Source organism: Teleopsis dalmanni, chromosome 2 (assembly GCF_002237135.1).
Source record: "Teleopsis dalmanni isolate 2A chromosome 2, ASM223713v2, whole genome shotgun sequence".
Classification (NCBI taxonomy): Eukaryota; Metazoa; Arthropoda; class Insecta; order Diptera; family Diopsidae; genus Teleopsis; species Teleopsis dalmanni.
The window spans coordinates 184,892,732-184,915,017 of NC_051847.1; the positions used below are offsets into that span (position 1 = coordinate 184,892,732).

The window sequence follows — 22,286 nt, forward strand, 5'->3', positions numbered from 1 at the left end:
TTAGATAATTATTTATAAAAAATTATAATTTCAAGAAAATTCTTTTTTTCAGTAATTAATATATTGTGTTTATTATATTTTATAACATAAATCTGACTATGTGAAGGATAATTTTTATGGTTCGACTACTTGCAGAACATATTGTTTTTCCTCTTCATATTTTGTCAAAATCGAATTATAATCCATCATAAGCCTAATTCCTCTTTCTATACAATCATTTATCATATGAAGTCTGGCACAGAATTCAAGTGCATCTCTATAATCTTGCGTCTCCATCCATGGCGAAGGATCGAAACTGATAAAACTATTAGATAGGCAAAAACGATCCAAAAAATTTTTTATTTCTTCGGTCACGAAATCAATAAGGTTCTTTGAGGAAAATAACTTCATTAGTGGGTTCCCACTCTTTATCTAACCAGAGATAGCTGAGATCTTGGATCTATGACCGGTAACTCTACAGTCACTATCTATGCATATGGCTCAAAGATGGAAGGCGGTACGGGAGCAGGTATCTTCTCGAAAGATATGCAGATAAGACAGTGCTGCCGAATCCCTGCTACTTACAGCGTCTTTCACGGCGAGATATATGCTATCGAAAAAGAGGTCAACAGTAGACAATAAAGTACAATTCGTTCTTCGAATATCACTATTTTTGTAGATAGACCACACTGAAAGCAATTGAATCTAAATTCCAAGAGAGTATTAAAATGTCGCGATTCACTGATGAGCATCAAACACCATAAGGTCTCTCTTTGCTGGACATAGTACATTTCGAATACTTGGACATAGCAATATTGAAGGGAATGAACTAGCAGATGAGATGGCCATAAGAGGTGCTGAACTGCATACCTGAGAGGCCGACCTCTCAATACATACACCGATATGTAAACTGTATAGGATAATAGAGGAAATCAATAAGGTGACTAACAATTTATAAACTAACCGCGAAGACTGTAAGGCCGCTAGAATCTTATGGCCTAAGTTGGACAAAAATAAAACGAAAAGCATTTTAGGCTTCAGCAAACCTGCAGTTCGTGTGCTTTCTGAAGTACTAAAGGGGCACTGTGCCATTGCGCCGATCCTCCAACGGTGGCGAATTCCAACAAGTGGATTATGCAGGAGTTGCCAAGATGAAGAGAACGTAAAATCTATCAACCACTTCCTGCGTCTCTGTCAAGGACTTCAAACAAGGCTACTTTAACGTCTTGGGGAACCTTATTTTACTGGCTTGGAAGAGATAACGAAAGCAAACTTATCGGATCTCCTCAACTTCATCTGGAAAACCAAATGGTTTAACAAGGATAACAAAAATTAGCAACTCGCATCTCCTGGTAAAATTTTTTGAGGGCATCCCAATGGGCAATATATGTCTCCGAGTAGAAATGCTGACAACTGTCAGCACGTACCTTCCGAACATAACCTAACCAAGTGTGAATTAAAATTTTCACACATATGCTCCCATAAAAATGTATATATCTCGTACAAATCATCCGAGTTATATGTAAATTGATCTCTTAAAATAAACATTTTCAGTAAGTACATGATTTTCGCCACCCATCGAGAATCTTAGATGGCACCTGGGCGCCACAGGTAACCAACCAACTACTACAAAATATGTATAGCGTAGCGATCCGAAACCTTGCATTTGTCAAGGGCGGAAACTAAACTAGGAGTGATAAATTGAATCGTTCTGTCTGCGTTATCCCAATTTTGTTGAACTGTGACTAAAGATTCAGCTTCCATTTTGAGACAAATTTCTTCATCGAATTTATTCCAATTAAAATCAATGGAATTTTTAGCCGCTCTTGCTTCGTTTGCTAAAAGGATATTAACTTCAGTCATACTCCCTGTACGACCATTTTCTCTTTGCTTACGAAAAAATTCTTGTTTTGACTACATTTTCAATTCTACTTAAATATCTATATAAATTATTAAGTAGAAATGTATTATTTTTATTTTTTATTTATGTTTCTTCCGTTTCTTGTAAACATTTGCGATTGCATTGTGCATGCCAGCTAAAAGCTATGAAATAGAAAACAGAGCACAGTCGCTCAACTAATTATTGTGTTTTGCGCATAATTTTTAACCGATTTTGCTCATCAGTATCTTATTAAAAAGATATTTTAATTATCTATCAAATGAGTATATACTAATAACTGTTGAAACAAGTAACAAAGATAAAAAATGACCTTGAATTGAAAAATTTCTGTTTTTTGTACTGAAAACCCAACTTTGCTCGAGTGGCGCAACGTCATTTTTAATCCTATTGTTCCAAAACTTTGGGAATATCATTTTTAAGGTCAATGGCATATTCCTAGGGGGTGCGCTCATTAAAAATCGCATTTTAGTTTTTCTGAGCCACCCTACTGTTGCAAATACAATATTTTTGAAATATTTATTCAATTTACCTACATATTAAGCTTTAAAAATCGAAAAATATGAAGAAAATCGACACCTGACAATTTCGTTTTCAGTCTCGGCTTGTCAGGCATTTTTCATCGAAAAGAAACTTTGGACTTTGTTTAAACGACAGTCTCATATACCTACATATCGCCACCTGTTATGACCATATTAAGAAATCCGTTATTGCCATTTAGAAAACTTATCTATTGCATGGCTGCTTCAATGCCAATACTTTGAGCTATACGATTTTTGTTATAAATATAGCATCTTTCCCAGACAACCAAGCTAAATCAAAATTCTGATATATGTTACAGCTATTTTTATATAGTTTGGGAATGACAGATTTATCCCAATGAGTGGGCTAGGTTTGCCAATGTCTAACACAAATGGATTTCTAGACGTGGAGATAACCCAAACAACTGTAAAATAGACGAAGCAAGCGCACTGTTCTCCGATATTCAATTCTTGGATATTGGTATCAATCTTATCATAGGTAAATTAGCAATTTAACATACATACGTGGAATTAGCAATGCAATTTTGGGTGAATAAAGATCAATGTCAGTTCACAAGACTCATAAGACCAGTCAGCTTCCACTAAAACGAACCTAACATAATTTAACGGCATCGGTGCTAAATAGCATATGCATATTAGAAAGCCGTAGAAAGAATAGGTCTAACAATAGACTTTGGGGGTGTAGTTAATGAAAAGGAACACATTCTATTTATCTACAAATTCTATCTGAGTAGATATGATTATCTTGTATTAAATTCTTAAAATCTTGTATAATAATTCTTCAATGTGTAATTTTTAAATATCACAACCAAACACTATCTTTTTGAAAAGATGTATGTACTGGATATGAACGAATGTTTTTAGGATTGCTTTTCATAAAATACATTTATAGATAAAAGAAACCTATGATTAAAAAGTAAACACATGTCCTTATTTAAAAAAATAAAAACATGCCCATGTATAGAAATTTTCTATATTCAAAAATATATAGATTTAAATTATACGTGTTTAAATAAGTAGAACTATACTCTTATTTTAATTTATAATACCAGTTAGTATCTATGATATTTTGTTAGTACAACTCACTGTTTACTTTTTGCACACACATCAAATTACTTGCAATAGAATTGTGCATGAGGACGAACATGAATTGCATTCATACGAAAACGAATTGCTATAGAAATGCCTAGATTACTCCACTTGCATTTCCATTCATTATTTGCACTTTCCCCCAGCAAAACAACATCAAGGATAAAGTTTCAGTTCAAGGAAGTCGTTAGTTGTCATTATACAAAAACTACTTTTCTATGGTTATGTGGGCATGTGAGAATTTATTTGTTTACAAGTGCGAAAAATTATTTAATGACTTCTTGTAGTTTTGTTTATATTTAACCACAAATGATTTATGTATATTAAATGCTGTAAAATATTTTACATGACTGCTAAAATTTAAGAAATCTGCAATCGACAAAATTGAAATACTAAATTATCTAAATGTGCAGACAACTGCACATTTTACTTCACAATGTTAAAGGAATGAAAAACAGATGAGCTGTGATGTGATATGATGATGACGTCGGTACTAGAAATCAATGTAATGCTTACCTACCGCAAATCGATATAAATTTTATCATTTTTAATTTTTTTTTTTTTGTTTTTTTGTGCTTATTCTTTATCCATTTCTGATTTCAAGTAGCACTTTATATTGCATTCTCAAATAAAACAGATAGCAGCCAAACGCTGATTTATAGTAACAGCTCACAAAATTTATAAGTTGCAACTATGCAAATTTTCGCAAATTATTTAATTTTTTGTTATTTTCCATTCCTTATCGAACATAATTTTACTTTTATATTTTCTCAACTGATTTTCTCTTGTGCAGCAATTTTATTTGAATATGATACATCAGCAGCATTTCGCCCGGTATTATCCTTTCAACTATGCAAAGTTAGTTTGTATTTTCAATTCATTTGAATTCCTTTGGCAATGGATCTATGCCAAAGAGCAATTTGTCTTTTTAGCCTTCGCTTAGTTTTTGCATATGCATGCTATGAGCACTGGAGCACTGTGTGAGTTGTTTTTGTTATTCTTGAATGCAGATATTTCAAATGCTGTCTATGCGAGTTGAGGATTACCATAAACCTAACGAATTCCTAGACTGTCAAACAACGCGCTTTTCGGTTTTCGTAACTTTTTATATCCTTGCACAAACACGAAACGATGTCTATTCAATTGACATTGCGTTTGGCGTTTTCACTTAGAATTTCTAGCTTTCGTCCTTTCTCAGTAAAACGAACATTTGTGAACATTTGTGGTTATTGTAAATTGTAAAGGGTATGTAAGACGTAAGTCCTTGCGTCAACTGACTGTATACATATAGGCTACCCACGGTTATATTATGCAATCTCCTACATGCTTTCAAAATTGTAATTCTTCAATTATACAAACGACAATTTTTTTTTTTCGAGAACTTAAAGTGGAAAGTGGAAATTCGCGTAGGTATAAGACATATATATATATATATATAGAAAGAAATATGCAAGACATTGAGTATCCAAGCTGATTTGTTAAACATGTAGAGAAATTTTTTGAATATTTTATTTATTAAACTGATTGTAGAAATAGTTTATTTAAAATATTTTGCAGGAAAAATTTTATTAATAGAATAAGAATATTATACGTTGATTTATTAGATACAGATATAAATAATTTTATAAACAGTAAAATAAGAAATGAATTTTAGTGACGTATACAAGAGGACTGTGAGTTAAAATTTCTCTTAGAATAATTTTAGAAATTATTTCTAATAATTTATTGTTTTAATGTCCAAAAATATTCAATAATAATTTTGTTTTTAAATGAGATAATTGGTTTATAACTAAACAATAGAGGCTTAAAAAAAAATTTTTTTTTTTTGTAAAAAAGGTGCGCTTCAAATTTGGCAGGACGCTAGTTCGATTCCTGGTACTTGCAGTATCAAAAAAATTATTTACATGTAATTAAGTGCAAGAATTATTTCCAAGACCACTGATGATGGGTATTTGGCAATATACGAAACAGCTGTATGGTCAGCCAACAACTTAATTAAATAAAATAATATAAAATTAATTTTTGTTTTTAAAATTAATTTTAATTTCTCTTTAACAAATTGTTTAAAAAGTATATTTCACAGTTTAGAAATAAAAGTATTTAAAATAATTTTTAATCAATTAAATATTTTCATAGAAACATTGAATTAGTTTCTAAAAACCCAAGATTCATTATAACGAATCTATGTATTTGCCAGATATATACAAGTATATAGAACTCTGTTAACAGGTAACACATTTTTTATTAAACATATTTAAGTGCTTTACGTTTAATAAAATAATGAACAGTATTTAGTTTCATTAATTAATTTTAAATAATTATTTTCTTTCCGAAACTAACACGAACCTCATGTTTTGGTTAAATATAATCTGATTCAAGATCAAAATGTCCTTTCTTCACAAATAACTTTTTAAAATTTCAGTGGATCTAACAACGGATCATCTCTAACTTAAACGCTTGCTAAATGCGTTTGTCAAGATTTGCATTCGAAATTGATACAACAAGCCTTATTAAATAGAGCAATCTGTCGGCTGATCATTTTATATATTAGTCGTAATAACTATTATAAACCTGCCTAATTTGTGGCAAATGACTAGCGCGCTTAATAACCAAACAAGCCAAAGCTGCACGAAACTTTTGTTTTTCAAATTTCAAACTTTCTGATACTTTTTTCTGATTGCTCGGGAGATAATATACCATTTGTAGTGTTTTTTTATTAGAATATATTTTTTTATTAGAAAAGCTTATAGAAAATGCTATTGCTATTGCTATCAACTTATAAAATTTTTTAATTATTAAAGCTACAGCTAATCTTTTTGTAGAAGCACAGTTTATTGCATATTCCACATATTATTATTAATAAATTTATCAATAGTCAAATACAATTTCAATATAATGATAATCAATTGTATAGTAATTTTGTTTAGTTTTTATGAGTTTCCAATTCCTATTCAACAAACAAACCTATATACGTATATAATCTTATTAGTCAAACATTATGAAATTTAAGAGATGTTACCTATTTCTAAAGAATTTTATCTTTTTTTTTATTTTTGAAACAAATTTATAATTGCAATAAATAAAAACGTTTTTACGCCTTGTTAACTATACTCGTATTACAGAAAAGTAACGTAAGTATAACCTTCAGTCTACATAAGCTGTTAAGTGCAAACCTGGATTTAATTTTAACGCTTATTACAATTTTAACCTCATTTATTGCGAATTACTTTTTTATTTTGTTTTTCATTATATTTTCTTTTTATTTTGTAAATCGTGCTAGACCTTAATATCTTGGTTTTATGTGGAAAATCCGTTTAATATCAAAATTTTCTGCTCTTTTTCAGCTTTCATATTTTTAATTGTTGGCATAATAAATAAGTACGAATTCATACGAACAAATGAATAATTAAAATTAAGTAAGTGCAGTTCTCCATGTATTAAAACATCATTTAGTATCTTATTTGTATTAAAATACGCTAGCTCCTTAGTTGCAAGGTAAAAACTGCAAGCATAACAAAATTGTTAGGGCTTCGGTTTGCCATGTTGCAAAGCAAAAAGGCAATGAAATGCATTTCAAACATCTCAAAACGACACATTAAAATGTTTCCACTTGTGATGCATTTTGAACTGGTTTAGCATGGAGTGTGGAGTTAGTAATAAGCGGTACTGGATGATTCTTACATTGAGCAGAATGCCAAATGTGTATGCTCCAGTTACAAACTCTTCAAATAGCGAACTGAAATGCAACATTATTCAGTCCTATGATTTATAAAATATAAGTGTGCAGAGCATAAAATCCAACACAAAATTAAACAAACATTTTAGAAAATATATTTTTAATTTAATATTTCTATTTTTATTTCTATTTCTAATTTTTTTTTATTTTTTTGTTCAACACATTTTATACTACAACTTATGGTAGATGAAAAACTATTTTAGAAATGCATATATGTATGCAAGTACTAACATATAAAACTCTTAAGTGTTCCCCTGGCGGCAAGCACACGCTAATACTATTGCCTACAGTAATGCTAAGAGCGCAGCGCCTCCCCACCTCATACTGCATATTCGTAATTTGTTTTTCTCCTTTTTTATGCAAACTACAATTCTACAAAGTTAGTTTGTATTTAAAAGCGAATTATTATGCTAATGGAAACACTAAGTTTGCATATGCACTGAAACATTTCTGCCACTCTGCCCTCCAGTCTTGGATCCTTTAAAATGCTAAGGTACTTTTTTTCCACGAAACAAGTAAACAAGCCCGCATGGTTATGTACCGGTTCAGAGTGTAATTCTCACATGGTTGTCATGCATGTTAGCTGAACTTTATGCCACTAAAGCTGCCTTCTTCTCCATGCATGCATGAACGTCCCTAAATCGCTGCAAATACGTTCGTGTTGAGATACTTTTATGTGTGGCGGTTGTGCAATACTGCAAATGGAAATTCAAAGCAACAACACAATTACAACAGTATTAACATCGACGCCACCACCACTAACAGGAAGAGCAAGTGCAACAGTAAGTTTCACTTGCTTAATTCATGCATTTAGTGTAAATAGTTTGCAACACATTTTATTAACACTTTTAAGCAATTAAAAACATTTTTATAACTAAAAACTGTTTAACGGATTCTTGCATATTTACAAATTTATTACCGTAAAACATTTACCTCACAATTTGGATTGCAGATCCTAACGACTATAAGTACATATATCAAAAAACTCATATGCAAATGTTTAGTAAATTAAAAAAATATATACATTTAAAATTATATCAAATTAAAACCCGAAAAAAGTATTTCATTTTGTATAACTTATTTGTGTGCATTAATTTGTTTGTTAAGTTCAGATTTATATCATAGAGGACCCAAGGTCAAAAAGTAATTGAACGCGTCTTAAATTTGTGGACATTTGTTTATATATGTATTGTATAGTTCTGAAATTCAGTACACATAGGTCAACAAATACGTTCATTAATAGAGCATATTTACAAAATATATCTACGTATCTAACTATCAAACAAAACACAAAAAATCATCAGTCCAAAATTCAGAAATCGAAAATTGTATTGTCACTTCTAAAGTAGTATGCCCCAAATGCAATACTATATACTATGTCACCAGTTAAACCAATTCTCATACACACTTCGAAGACTAACTTAAGTATGACGTTATTTGCCGAGAAAAGTCGCCACTGGCGCGACATTCAAGATAACCGTCAGACTATAGAACTGGTTAATCCCTACAGTTATGGTAATGGTTATGGTATTCTTCTTCAGAAAAACAAAGTTGAGGTTGCTAGTGAGATATTTAACGGGTCATCATAGATTGCGTTATCACATTAACAAAATGAGTCAATCCAAAGAGATAGATAGTAGACTCTGTTTAGAAGCAGGCAAGACTTCCAGTCACATTCTCTGTGACTGCCCAGCCTTGTTCTGGGACATGAGGAGATCACTTAACAAAATGAGTCAATCCAAAGAGATAGATGGTAGACTCTGTTTAGAAACAGACAAGACTTCCAGTCACAATACTTCCAGTCACAAGACTTCCAGTCACTGCCCAGCTTTGATCTGGGACACGAAGAGATCACTGGGTCAAGAACTACTCTCCCCTTTTGAGATTAGGAGGTCCACAACGGCCGACCTTCTAACTTTTATTCGAAAGGCTTATTCCTATTCCTATGACCTTATTTAAACTTTTTTTTTTTAACTTGAATAATTTCAAAGTAACTATGTAATATTTTAGAATTTTTTAGAAAAACTAATCATTTGGAGTAATTTAATCTAAATTAATTAATAATCAGTATCAGAAAGATTATCATGAATAAATTTAGTTATTCTAATAACTTAACAAAAACTTGCCCCTTTAAGTTTTACGTCTTATATTAGAAATAATTTTTTAATAAATTTAAAAATTATTTTATATGTGATTATTAGAGCGACTTGGAGTACTATTCTCTCTTATTTTAGGATTCCATTATAAAACTATAACCTGGAGTGGCGTTTTTTTTTTGCAATCTTGTGAGAATTTTCGAAAACCGCTTTCATTTCAAAACAAGATTGGCTGAATCTTAATTACATCTTTCACCAGTGATATCTTAAACTCACGGTGAATTTGGTGTTTATTCCAAAACTTAAGCCGCAATCGGTTTGAATCGTCAATTACCGCAATCGTCACTTATTCAAAGTGAAAATTTGAACTTTGATAGCATTAAAAAGTTATTAAGGGTTATGTCAGATGATTATGGGAACTGGTCGCTCCAAAATTTAATGAATGAATTGACTGTTATTCAGAAAATTCTTACAAAAGGATGTATTTTTATTGCATGTTTTTATAAAAATAAATTCCGAACATTTTTTTACACAGAATATATGTACCTATACATATGTTCCATTTTAAATATTCATTTCAATTATTTTAAAACCACGATCCATGAAATCGTTTATCACTTTTATTCATTCATGTATCGATTTTAACTGTACTTACAATAAATTTCTGTTTGAAACTATATTATCTTAACTTTAAAATAAAACATAAGTCTGTGCGTTAACAAAAATACAAATGGATATGTCTTATAATACTAATCAACAATACACTCGCAAATGGTTAGAAATCTAGTTAGGTCTTCTATAGCTATGTAATGTAACAAATTATTTTTCATCTGAAATTTACTATTTCTCATTGTTATTATATATTTTCTAAGATTTTATCATTATTTTTTTCATTTTCAATCCTTGATGAAACGTACTTTATTTTCTAATAAAGACCAGAACTAATCGAAATAGTTTAAAAAATCTTTTGTGAAATATTGCATAATGAATTCCAATATGTTATACTCGTATGTGCAGGAGGAAAACATTCCTATGCATCATTCCACTTCGATTCATTAACTAAGAACTGAATTGAAGTATAAACGAAAAAGTAGAAGATATTAAATTTTTTATGATTAAATCGAAAAAAACAATTCCGAACATATTTTTAAACGTTTTTCATAAATATAGTACGAGTAGTAACTAACATGTACTTCTATTATAGAAAAAATCTCTTAATTTTCCACTTAAATGAAAGGTAAACGCAGCAAAGTAAACTCCATAACGATTTTTCCAACGCGTCTGCATAATTTATAGTTTTATACTTTACGATAATTGAATTTGAGCAGAATAGCGTCGAGAGGAGACTATAGTCAGCTTTATGAGCATACGGCATGGTGAACGTAACGATGCACGTGCTTCCGCCGAAAAGTAATATCCAACCAAATGGAATTGAATGGCAACGATAGCCCGGCTGCATGAATGGCATTTATCCTCCATGGTGTTGATACAAGTAAATGTATATTATAATATCTGCATTGTACAGGTTGAATATCATCACTTTCCACTTAGCATAAACAAATTGAGTAGGAAGAGATTTAAAACGTTTTAAACGTTTTAAACGTTTCGTATGGCAAAGCGACTATTTTTCCTTATTGATTTCTGAATAATTTTTAATAGTCATTGCAAGAGTGTGGAAAATTGATTAAAGTCTTTAAGCTTTAATTTAATAATGAATTTTTTTACATTGAATATTAATTTGATTTTTAAATATTTTCCTTTTTTTTTAAAAAAAACTTTCTTAAATATCCGAATTTTTGCAGACATTGTAGACTTAGTCTCCATTTCACTTTTAATGCGATACTAATAGGAAAAATAATGAATTGCTTCAGAGTTTATTTAGCAAATTAGGGTTGCTGTGCCAAATAACAATATTACTTTAAATAAAATATTAATTATTTGTATTCATATTTACTTAATAATTAATAATAAGTTATGGTTTTAATAACCAAAAAATGTTAATAATAATTTTGTAGTACCCTGATGATGACTATAGATTATAGTCGAAATATCGGTTAAAATGAAATCTTTTAAAAATTAATACAAATTGTTTAAAAAGTTTATTATTTAACTATTGACCAATGTGGCCATAAAAAATAAAATTATTATTAATTAATAATAAAAAAATAATTCATTATGCAATAATTTTAATACATTTTTATTTTAACCAAAAATTTGTGTACAGGTACTAGGAACTTCTCACGCAATAAAGCTAAAACAGGAAATTGACTCCAAGTTGATAATGCAATAATTTTTTCAAGTAAAATTCAAGTCCTAATCTTGATATAAATACAAGATAGTTAGATCTATATTTAAATATTAATTTATATTTTTTTTTCCAAAAGTGACGCGTCTTATGATGCAACAAAACTATTTTATCAGCCATATTTCAATATCTCAGTAAAGGGGTTTGTATACTATCACACATTATCTTGCTAATATTCTATAAAAGGATAAAGTATTTTTTTTTTAATTAAAAAACGATTACGTGATTTTTTTAAATATAAGTTCAACTTAATGTATCCAAATCTTATGCTGGAAAAACCAAACATCTCCATAACAATAATCAAAACAAGCGTATCCTTTGTTTTAAATCGGGCAAGGACTAACATTATCTTTTAAAAGTGAGGTAAAAAGATTAAAACAACCAGGTACATAAACAGGTACATATAGTATATATATATACTAAACTAAAGCATATCTTATCAAATGACTTTCACATTAAATTTTGTAAGGTTGGTAGTAACCCTATTAATATCATTATTATATATTTAATATAATATATATTCATAAAACTGTCAAATACCTACAATTACACAACTAATAATATTTTAGACTATAACTGAAAAAATATTTAAATGACAATATATAAAGCGAAAATACTTGTTAATATATACGCAAGCAAAAAATATATTTGTACATGACCGACATACACAGACTGGTACTAGTATAAGCCATAAATCAATTTCGTCTTGAATTTAATTTATTATTGTAAGTTCAGTAGATATGAAGCCCTAAATTTTCTTCGGTGCTTTTCATTTAAATTTATCCTTCGTTCAGAAAATTTTTTTTTGCATTTGTGTATAAATTCAAGGATGAAGACTATTAATTTTTTTAAGCTTTTGGTGACAAAACTTCTTTTTTACCAAGAAAATAAATTTGCCTTGACGTTGATAATGAAAATATAAGAAAAACCTTAGTTTGCTTTAAGAATGTTAATTTGCTAATTTGTCTTTACATCGATCTAATTAAAATGCTATTAATAATTTATTTCACAGTCTACTGAAGATTCATTTCTACTTAACTGTATTGCGCCTGTGAAAATTATAATTATCTCAATATAATGAGGTTACTTCGGTTTCACAATGTATCACTAAAAGTATATAAATTATTTCAATTTAATAAATTATTTATTTTTATTGAAGCAATGTAAAGAATTTAGTCAGCTTTTTTTATAGTTTTATTTATTTAATTAAAAGATTATTTTATAAACTATATAAAATAAGTCTAAAATAGAAACTATAAAATAGTATTTTGCTTAAGTAGAAAATGGTTTTGAAAATGTAATGTTTTATATAGTATTTATAGATCAATTAATTTATATATTATATATTCAGTATACAAGGCTTTTGGGATTTATTATTAAAAAACCACGCATGACAGATGCATATATGCATTGAAAACAGATATCAGTTTTTTGTATAAATATGGTTTCTCTAAAAATTGAAAAATATACATAAGTGAAAATAAGTCATTGTGAAAACCAGCTAGAATTAATAGTTAGTAAAATCCTTATTAAAAATAATGTATCACTCTCTTAATGTATCCCCATGTGGTCATAAGCTCAAATGACCACTTCTTGAAAAATGTAATGAGCCGATTGCGAACATAAAAGAATAGAAGTTTAAGGTCAAACTTAAATTAGCCAAGAAATTTAAAAAAAAAAATGTATAAGAAATTAGGTCGCACTTACACAGTTGCATTGCAGTCAATGAGTCGATTGCAACCATAAAAAAAAAGAAGTTAAAGGTCATACCTAAATTGCATCAACAGGTAACAAAATTGTACTGTACTCAATCAGTTCAACATTAAAGGCAAGTCAGCATATTCAACCGTTTTCAATTTGTGGATTTGCTCTATTTAGTTCCATTAAAACTTCCTTATTCAATATTTCACTCGATTAGGCCAGGAATTAACATGCTTAATAAAGTCAAATGATTGATATGACAGTTACATATCACTGAACCAGATACAGATAGCGCCTTAAACTATCCTGGTATATAAAAACTAACCTTCAAAGTTTACTCAGCTGCTATGAAAACATCTTAAAAAATTATATACCAACACATTTGTTCACAGTATTTTGTAATAAGTAAAGTAGTGAAAAATATACACAATATCTTAATAAGATAACTAAAATAAATATTAATTAATGTAATCTGCTTTGCATTCATAATATTTATTATATAAATATACACCATTTAGTCACTTACAATGAAGTGAAATATAACCCGAAGCATAATAGCATTTAAGTTAAAGCACATAAAATTTTCATAAAATTTAAAAAAATATAAACAACACTCATATTCACTAAAAATAAAATAAGATAAAATGATTTGAAATAAAAATAGATACAAATCACAAGCTTAAATAAAAATGGAGCAGCACATCTGCTACAATTAGAAAATATTCCATCAAATGTAACCTGCACTTAAAAATTTCAAACACAAAACGGAAATATGGAAAACCCCAACCAAAACGGAAATGATGCAGACTCCATGTTATCAAGCTGTTAGCATTTAACAATCTGGTTTAAAAATGAACAGCAAATACTAACAATTTTTGGTTACAAGTAAAACTGTTACCATCACACTCAAGCCAAAAATTTGCTGATCTCTCGAAAATGGATTTAATTAACTTCATTTTTGTAGTTACGAACACTTTTCTTTGAGTGCAATTCATAACTAATGCACAATAGTGCACAGAATGTTAAAGCGTTTTGTAATGGATGAAAATCTATTTGAGATAATGTACGTGTATAACAGAAAGGTTGTAACAGAAAATTACTTTAAATGAATAATTTGCTTGAAATAATTAAGAAGAGCACTAAAAAGTAATTGCGAAATCACTTCAAACCATTTTCAAATCATACTTAAACGACCTAACAACTTATGAATAAAGTATTACACAAAACTAACTCAGTCTCACTTCCATTTTCATTAATACCAAATGGCACAATATATCTAAAAAGAGAAAATCTATAACAGATCATCATCATTATAATCATCATCAACATCATGAACATCATGAACATTTTCATCATCAGAGTAGTCAGCATAACATTAGTAATAACATCATGACAATCATCGGCATTAAATTCATTCTTATCATCATAGGCAATCCTTTTTATTTTTCACTATAAATGCAACGGATTTACATTTGCCATGCTGTGATGATTTCATGTTTTTCATTCCGTTTTCCTTTTGCAGTTGTAGCTCATGCCAGTATTACACCATGAAAATGAACGTTTTCCACTTTGTAGTCCATCCGTAACATTTGTGCAGACTGACTGAAGCGATTGTAACCAATGGCTGCTTTTGCGATTACATATTACAATGTCAGTATCGTATTTGGAGTTTTGTGTTTATGTTCGTTTGGGTTTATAAACTAAAAAATCTCTTTTTTATTAAAACATGTGTCAGTGAAAACATTGATTTTTTTAGGAAAAACAGCTTTTCACTTACTTTTTTCGAATATTCGATGTTTTTTCAATTTTCAGTCCATTCATTAAATGAAATGATTCTTTTACTACAAATAAAAAAAAACTGCATTAAAAGAGATATTTTTGTAAATTTGAATTTAACATATATTATAATGAGCTTGTTTGTAGTGATTGTGAAATTTCAAATATTTTATTTGATATTTTATTGAATTTTTTCACATGCCAGTGTAAGTGCTTGTCAAAGAGAAAACATTCATCATACGCAGTGTGTGCCCAAAAAAAAATTGTTTGAAACTATCATCGTTTGATTATTTGAGGAGTTAACAAAAAGTTACTGCTAGATTTAGTCAAAATAATACTCAAAACATATACGATTTTTAAAACATTAAATAGCATATTAAAAAGTATCTTAAGTTTCAGACTGACGTAAATAAACGATGACTACCACCATTTGATCTAGAGCAGGGTTGTCCAAAATACAGACCGCGTTTCACATGCGGTTCGCGGCTAATGTTTTTAAAAGAAGAGATTGTGTACGACAAATTTTTAACAAATTCGATTTAAATTTACTGTTAATATTTATTAACATGTTATAATTACACATTAATTCTCAGCATTACGTTCCTAGATTAGATTCTATACATAAGAAAGAACAAATCATGAAACAAGTAATGTCTCTACAAACAGAATAGTATTGAAATTTAACAACTAAAAATAAAAAATAATTAATTAATTCAATTATTCTACTGCTGATTTATGATTTGGTTCTAATATAAACACAGCAAGTAAGTTTGTTAATAAAAACTTTCATAGCAAAATAACAAAACTCCAGAAAAATAAGCGAACATAAATGTCAAATAGAGCTTCAAATTCGGCAGGGCATCAGTTCAATTTGTAGTACATGCAGTATCAAAAGTAATTATTTACAAATAATTAAATACAACAATTATTTCGAAGACCACTGATGATTGATATTAGGCAATACTCCTAACAGCTGTATGGTCAGCCAAAAATTCAATTAATTAAAATAATATAAAATCAATTTTTGTTGTTGTAGTTCACTACTGTTCGAAAAAACCACTTTATGTTATAATAAATACTAATAATTATTATAAATTAACACATTATTACTATAAATTATTATTATTATTATAAAATTATTATTAGTATTTTAAAATTATTATTATTATTTTATAATTATTATTATGTATTTAAATACAAGAATTATTTCCGAGACCACTGATGAAGGGTATTTGGTAATACTCGAAACAACTGTGTGGTCGCCAAAAATTCATTTAATTAAAATAATATAAAATAAATTTTTGTTGTTGTAGTTCACTACTGTTCGAAAAAACTACTTTATGTTGTAATAATTATTAATAATTATTATAAATTATTACATTATTACTATACATTGTTACTATAAATTATAATTATTATTATTATTTTATAATTATTATTATTATTTTATAATTATTAATATTATTTTATAATTATTATTATTATTTTAAAATGATTATTAATATTATTAAATTATTATTATAATTAATAAATTATTATTTTTAGCATTATAGAAACATAACCTAAAATAAGCATTTATATATAAAATATGTTAAAACAATGTTTTTTTTTAAATCATGATAGTTTAACGAAATATAACTTATCCTAAAATTTATAAGAAGCGTACCAGTTAGCCGCTGCAATAAAAATGGAACCTATTCAGTGTTATAATATCAATGCTAACTCGTTACTGTATTTTAGAAAGACACGCAATAGGACTTGATTTTATTTACTTATAGTTCCCTTTGTGTTGGTTACGGTTCTGCGAAGTAGTATGAAACTCTTATTCACCTTATGCATCAACTTTTATTTTTGACGAGAAGAAAATAAAAAATTTAACAGCTGGCATCCTTTGAAATTAGGAACATAGCTAAGTTTATTAAATCATCAGATTGATTAATTTTTATCAATTTGATTTGAGGGATTTGAGCCTGTTTTCTTCAACGTTTGTCACATACTAAATATGTCGATCTTTATACATATTTTTTCCTCTTCGTCTGGTGTAAGAAACATGACTATACGTGCTGTCACATCAAACTAATATCTGCGTTTAAGTGGATTTTAGTGTAAAAAGCCGTCATTTCAGCCACATTGAAATTGATTCAAATTGACAAAGGAGAAGAATATCATGTGCAATTATATATTTGTCAGACGATTTATTTTCTTTAATAATTGTTTTTTACGCTATATTGGTTGTTATACATTTTTATAAGACTATGTTTAATTAAATGATAGACTGTTTCATAACACTACGCCCAATTTACCGATTTGTAGTTTTAAAATAATAATAAGCTTATTTTATTAAAATTAAAAAAAATTAAGAACTAACTTTAGGTACAGAAATAATGCATCTATCATTATCATTATTCATTCAAATGTAATATAAATTTCCGATATCATAAATAAAAAAGTACAATCTAAATACTTTTCACTAACAAATAAGTTAATTAATTAATTTACTATAAATTATCTATCAAACCATTGATCAAGAACATTGGCAAGAAAATAATTCGTCTGTATATGTTGAATAAATTAATGACAAATAAAAGGTATGTGCTTTACTTAATCGATAGCTTGCGTCAGCTTCAAAACACTTTATTAGTGCTTTTAATTACTGGATGACAATATATATATGTACTACATATATATATATTATATAGATACTTTAAAACTTCACATTTACATCAAAATGTAAATTAAGGTTGTATAATTATAAAGTGTTGTTCAATATTTTTGCTTTATTGTTCATAAATTTATTTATTTTCATATCTTCAAAATGATATTGAGCCTTATGAGGTAAAAAGATATCTTTGAACTAATAAAATATTTATACAAAAACCATAATAAACTTTAAGAGTATTAGAAAAGAGAGTAGCCTTATCTAAACGAAAGTGTTCATGTTCGTATCTATATATACTTTTTTAACTTAATCTGACCCACAAAAGCAAAATGAAATGACATTATACAATAATAGGCAGTTCATTTTTAAAATTAATATAATTTGTTATTTTATGATACACAAATGGATAAAAAAAGCAAAATTTAATTAAGTTAAATTATTGTTAATTTTCATAATAATAAAAATTTAAAATATTGTTGTTGGTCACAAACCAATTAAAAATCAAACACTTTTTCGAAAATTTTAGCAATTTCGTATTGTATTTTTAAAATACTATTTAAATCAAAGTAATCAAAGTTATCTATCTTAATTAACTTTTGTTTTAAAATACATCAAATAAAAAATTTTTCTAACTTTTCAACAGAAAATCTCTCATGACAAACATATTAAATTTATATTAAAATGTATAAAAATAACTACATTTAAGATTGTATTAATAACTTTGAATATAATCAACCTTTGATATAATATAACCTTTAAGTTTGATATAATAAATAAAATTTCAAAGCAACTTTTAATATAATTTTATTATTTTTCTTAATCATAATTCAACTGGTTATCAGTTCTTCTATTAAATCTTGTAAACAAGGCAACCTTAAGATTAAATTGGAAAACTTTTATTTGCAATACTTGAGTTCACTTTTTATCCTTTCTAGTAATGATTTGCTTAAATTTTGGAAATTTTGTATACATTGCCTACCTTAAAAAATTAATGGTTAAAATTAAAATTGAAATTAAAATTTCTTATTCCTTATAGCTAAAAGTTTACAAGTTCCCAGTAGTTAAGTATTGAGTTTATAGTAAAAAAAAAACAAACCTTGTAAACTTTTAAGTAAATATGCATACATACATACAAACATACTTCTAAACAAATTCTAATATTCATAATCCTTTTTTCTATGTTTCACAGAATGAAGTGGCATTTAGGCCTCAAGGGCTTTCCCTCAAAGTTATAAATCCGTCGTCAGTAATTTTACCAGTTTTTTTGCCATTGGCTGTTTTGTATTGCTAATTTAAAATTGACCACAGAAAAAGTACACCAAGTGCCAGGTAAATATGGCACACAATTTAGCGACAGAAGTAATTTACAAGAACTTTTTTAACGACTGATCAACACAAAATTTCATACACCCTACGTGTTTTCTTATAAATTAAATATTTTCTTAAATGGGTTTCATATAAAGATTGTGGCATTCGATTCACCAAAAAACTTTTTTCTATTTAGTTACTTAGTTATCTGTAATTTCAGATCCTAGGCGCTTTTTATATTGTCTCATGAATATTTTATAGGTTATATATAAATATTATTATACGTAGGTTTTATTACTTTCCTTCATGATAAAAATTGTATATTATAACGTATGATTAATGATCTAACATCTAATGATACTTGGAAATAAAAACTATAAAAAAAAATTATCTTATATGTTTATATAGTTTCGAAAAAGATCCATAGTTTTTTTAACTCCCTTTTTTTCTATTTAAAAATACTGTTTAAAAAGAGAAATCTCTTATAATATAGTTCAGGTGGAACGTAATGAACCGATTTTTAAAATAAAAACTATACGGAAAGTTTCTAGCTCCACAAAAAAAAAAATAGTACAATAACGAGCTATATCAGTTGATAAATATAGTCGTCATAATAGTATTATTGACAGCTAATTGTTAATCAAATCCTTTATTATAAAATCAAAGCTGGTTTAAAAATGCAGAACGAAAACTGAGGAGCTAAACCGAATAGCTGATATCAGTTTTATTTAAGTTCCTAGATGTAGAAGTATTGAATGGAATAAAAAAAGAAAAGTTTTCTTATTCTTAAGATTCTTAAGAAAAATACATGCATCAAATTTATGTGTCTTCAAATGGAAGATCATGTGTAACTTTTCCGTTTATTTGTCTTTATATAACAAGACTCTTTAACTCATTAAAAGAACCGCGTAATTATTATAAAGCTTAGTGCAGTTCGTTTTGTTCAATGATGTTTAGGAATCCACGCCGAGAAACTTTGTATTCCTTCTAATATTTACTGTAGAAGTTGTGAAAGTATAGACAAAAAGAAAACAACTGTCCAGCTTTGGCTTCCACAGAAAACAGTGTTTTGAGAATGCACTTTTCTGACAGCTTGACAGACTGGTCAACAGTAAGGCCGAAAGATCTGGACTGAGTGTTCTTTTCTCGCTTTAGATTTCTTGCGAGAAATGTGGTAATACAACAGTGATGGTAATGCAAGTCGCTAATTATAGGCAGCGGAAGAACATCTGTGGATCTATCACTGCAACCAACCAAAAATTTAAAGAGTTAAGAATAAAATTAACTCATTATATAAAAAAAATGATAAAAGTCAGAATACAGTGTAGTTAATGGACAAATATGTACTTACAATTTACCATTGAACAAGATAACAGGAGAACCACGCAGAATATAATTAGAGTGAGATACAATAAGTAGCTTAGACTTAGAAGCTATAAGACCAGTTACTGTAACATAAATAATTAGAAAATTTTTTCCATATTTCCTCAAAAATAATTTTTTCCTTTTGTAAGAAATAATTATTTAAATATATATAAACCTTAATTTTCTTCTTAAAAATCATTTCAGAATACACCAACCATGTGTAGGGCATTCTGCTGATTTGCTCATAAAAGTCACTCCAAAAAATCTTTCAAAGTAATTCAGTTTCAGTTTTGCTTCAGCACCTAAATGAACTTCAAATTGTACTTCAGATTCAGTCGCTGATTATACAATAATTATGATGGCAAAAGTTTTTCACTTTGTAAAAGGATTTTGATTCATTCTCCCCTCGTTTTGGCTCTTCTTAGGTATGGAAATATAAATGTAAATATTGACAAAATGCTTTCATAATTATTTTGTACATGAATTAATGCAGCTTTAAATATGTTTGTACTTCAATTCACGAAATTACAAAATTCTAATTTAATGAAACTGACAAAAATTTTGTTTCATTTATTCCCCTCCTAGACAATTCTTGTTATCCTTAAAATAAATGTTGGCCTTGAAAATATTTTAAATTACTTCCAAAGGAATTAAGAGCTTATTAAATAACAATTATCAAAATTATATTAATTAAAATAAAATCACTGAAAGTGTTTAATATAATAAAAAACAGGTATTTAAAATTAATATTTAAACAGTTATTTTTTGTAATTTTAAAGAAAAATATGTAAAACTTAATATGTAAAGCATTGAGGATTGCTTGATACATTTGATATATATATTGAGTCCTTAAACTCCTAGGGGAAGAATAGGCCCGCAACAAAGATCCTTCACTCGGTACGAATGTTGGTTAGTAGCTCCAACTCTCTCTAGCTTTTCCGCACGTGTAACATTTCCATATCAACTTGCCTTCTTTAAATGTGTGCAGATCAGCTCCTTCTTCTGTTACCCAACGGGCTTCAATCAATGGTCATTCTTGTGGTGTCACCAGTTAGTCTACACAAAGTGTGACCGACCCAGTCCCATTCTTATAGGTGTTTGTTGAGTTAAAAACCATAAATATTTTAACAATTTTGCGTAATGACTGATTTACGAAAACTTGATGCCGTTTGCCGTAGCATTCCAAGATTAACATCAATATAGTAGGCAAGATTTTATGTTGGAGTTAAATATTTGTGTTTTCCAGACTTAATTTAACCTACCAAACGCTTGTTTTGGCTTCTTAATACGCTTCTCGATGTCAGTACTGGATACACCATTTATTGATATGATGCTTCCAAGATAGCAAAAAGACTCTACATCCTCAAGACAGCAGTTGTTTATAATAAAAGGATCTTGAACGTTAACATTTTGTTTTGGTAGCATTGATTTTCAGTCCCTCTCTGTTTGTCGAGACATGTCACTGTATCTGTGTGCCAACAGATATTTGATATATAGATTATATTGCTACAAATTACAAAAATCGTTTATTTGTTATTTAAAATTATTATTTGTTGTCAATTATTTAATAACAATAATTAACAAATATTAAAATCAATTTTGTGATGCTAAAAACAAAATATTTAATAAAATACCAAATATCGAACATACCTCAACAAATACGGGTAAAATTTTAATATTGACTCCATAAGTCGAAACTTGTATATTCATATTTATGGAATTATAGGACTACTTACCAACCTATCGCACATAAAAATTTTAGTAGATTGTTTCCAGCATGTTTACTTTTAAAATTATTATCAATTATTTTTCAATTTGCAAAATAAATTTGTA

At 28.2% G+C, this 22,286-nt stretch overlaps 1 protein-coding gene across 1 annotated transcript in view; it reads right to left on the reverse strand.

Annotated features, from left to right (window-relative positions):
* LOC119676355 overlaps positions 1–22,163 on the reverse strand; it is a 24,601-nt gene extending 2,438 nt beyond the window's left edge. The window contains exon 1 of the mRNA XM_038087594.1: positions 22,104–22,163. Within this exon, the coding sequence (XP_037943522.1) occupies positions 22,104–22,163 (60 nt within the window). The remainder of the gene's footprint in view (positions 1–22,103) is intronic.
* Positions 22,164–22,286: the final 123 nt, after the last annotated feature.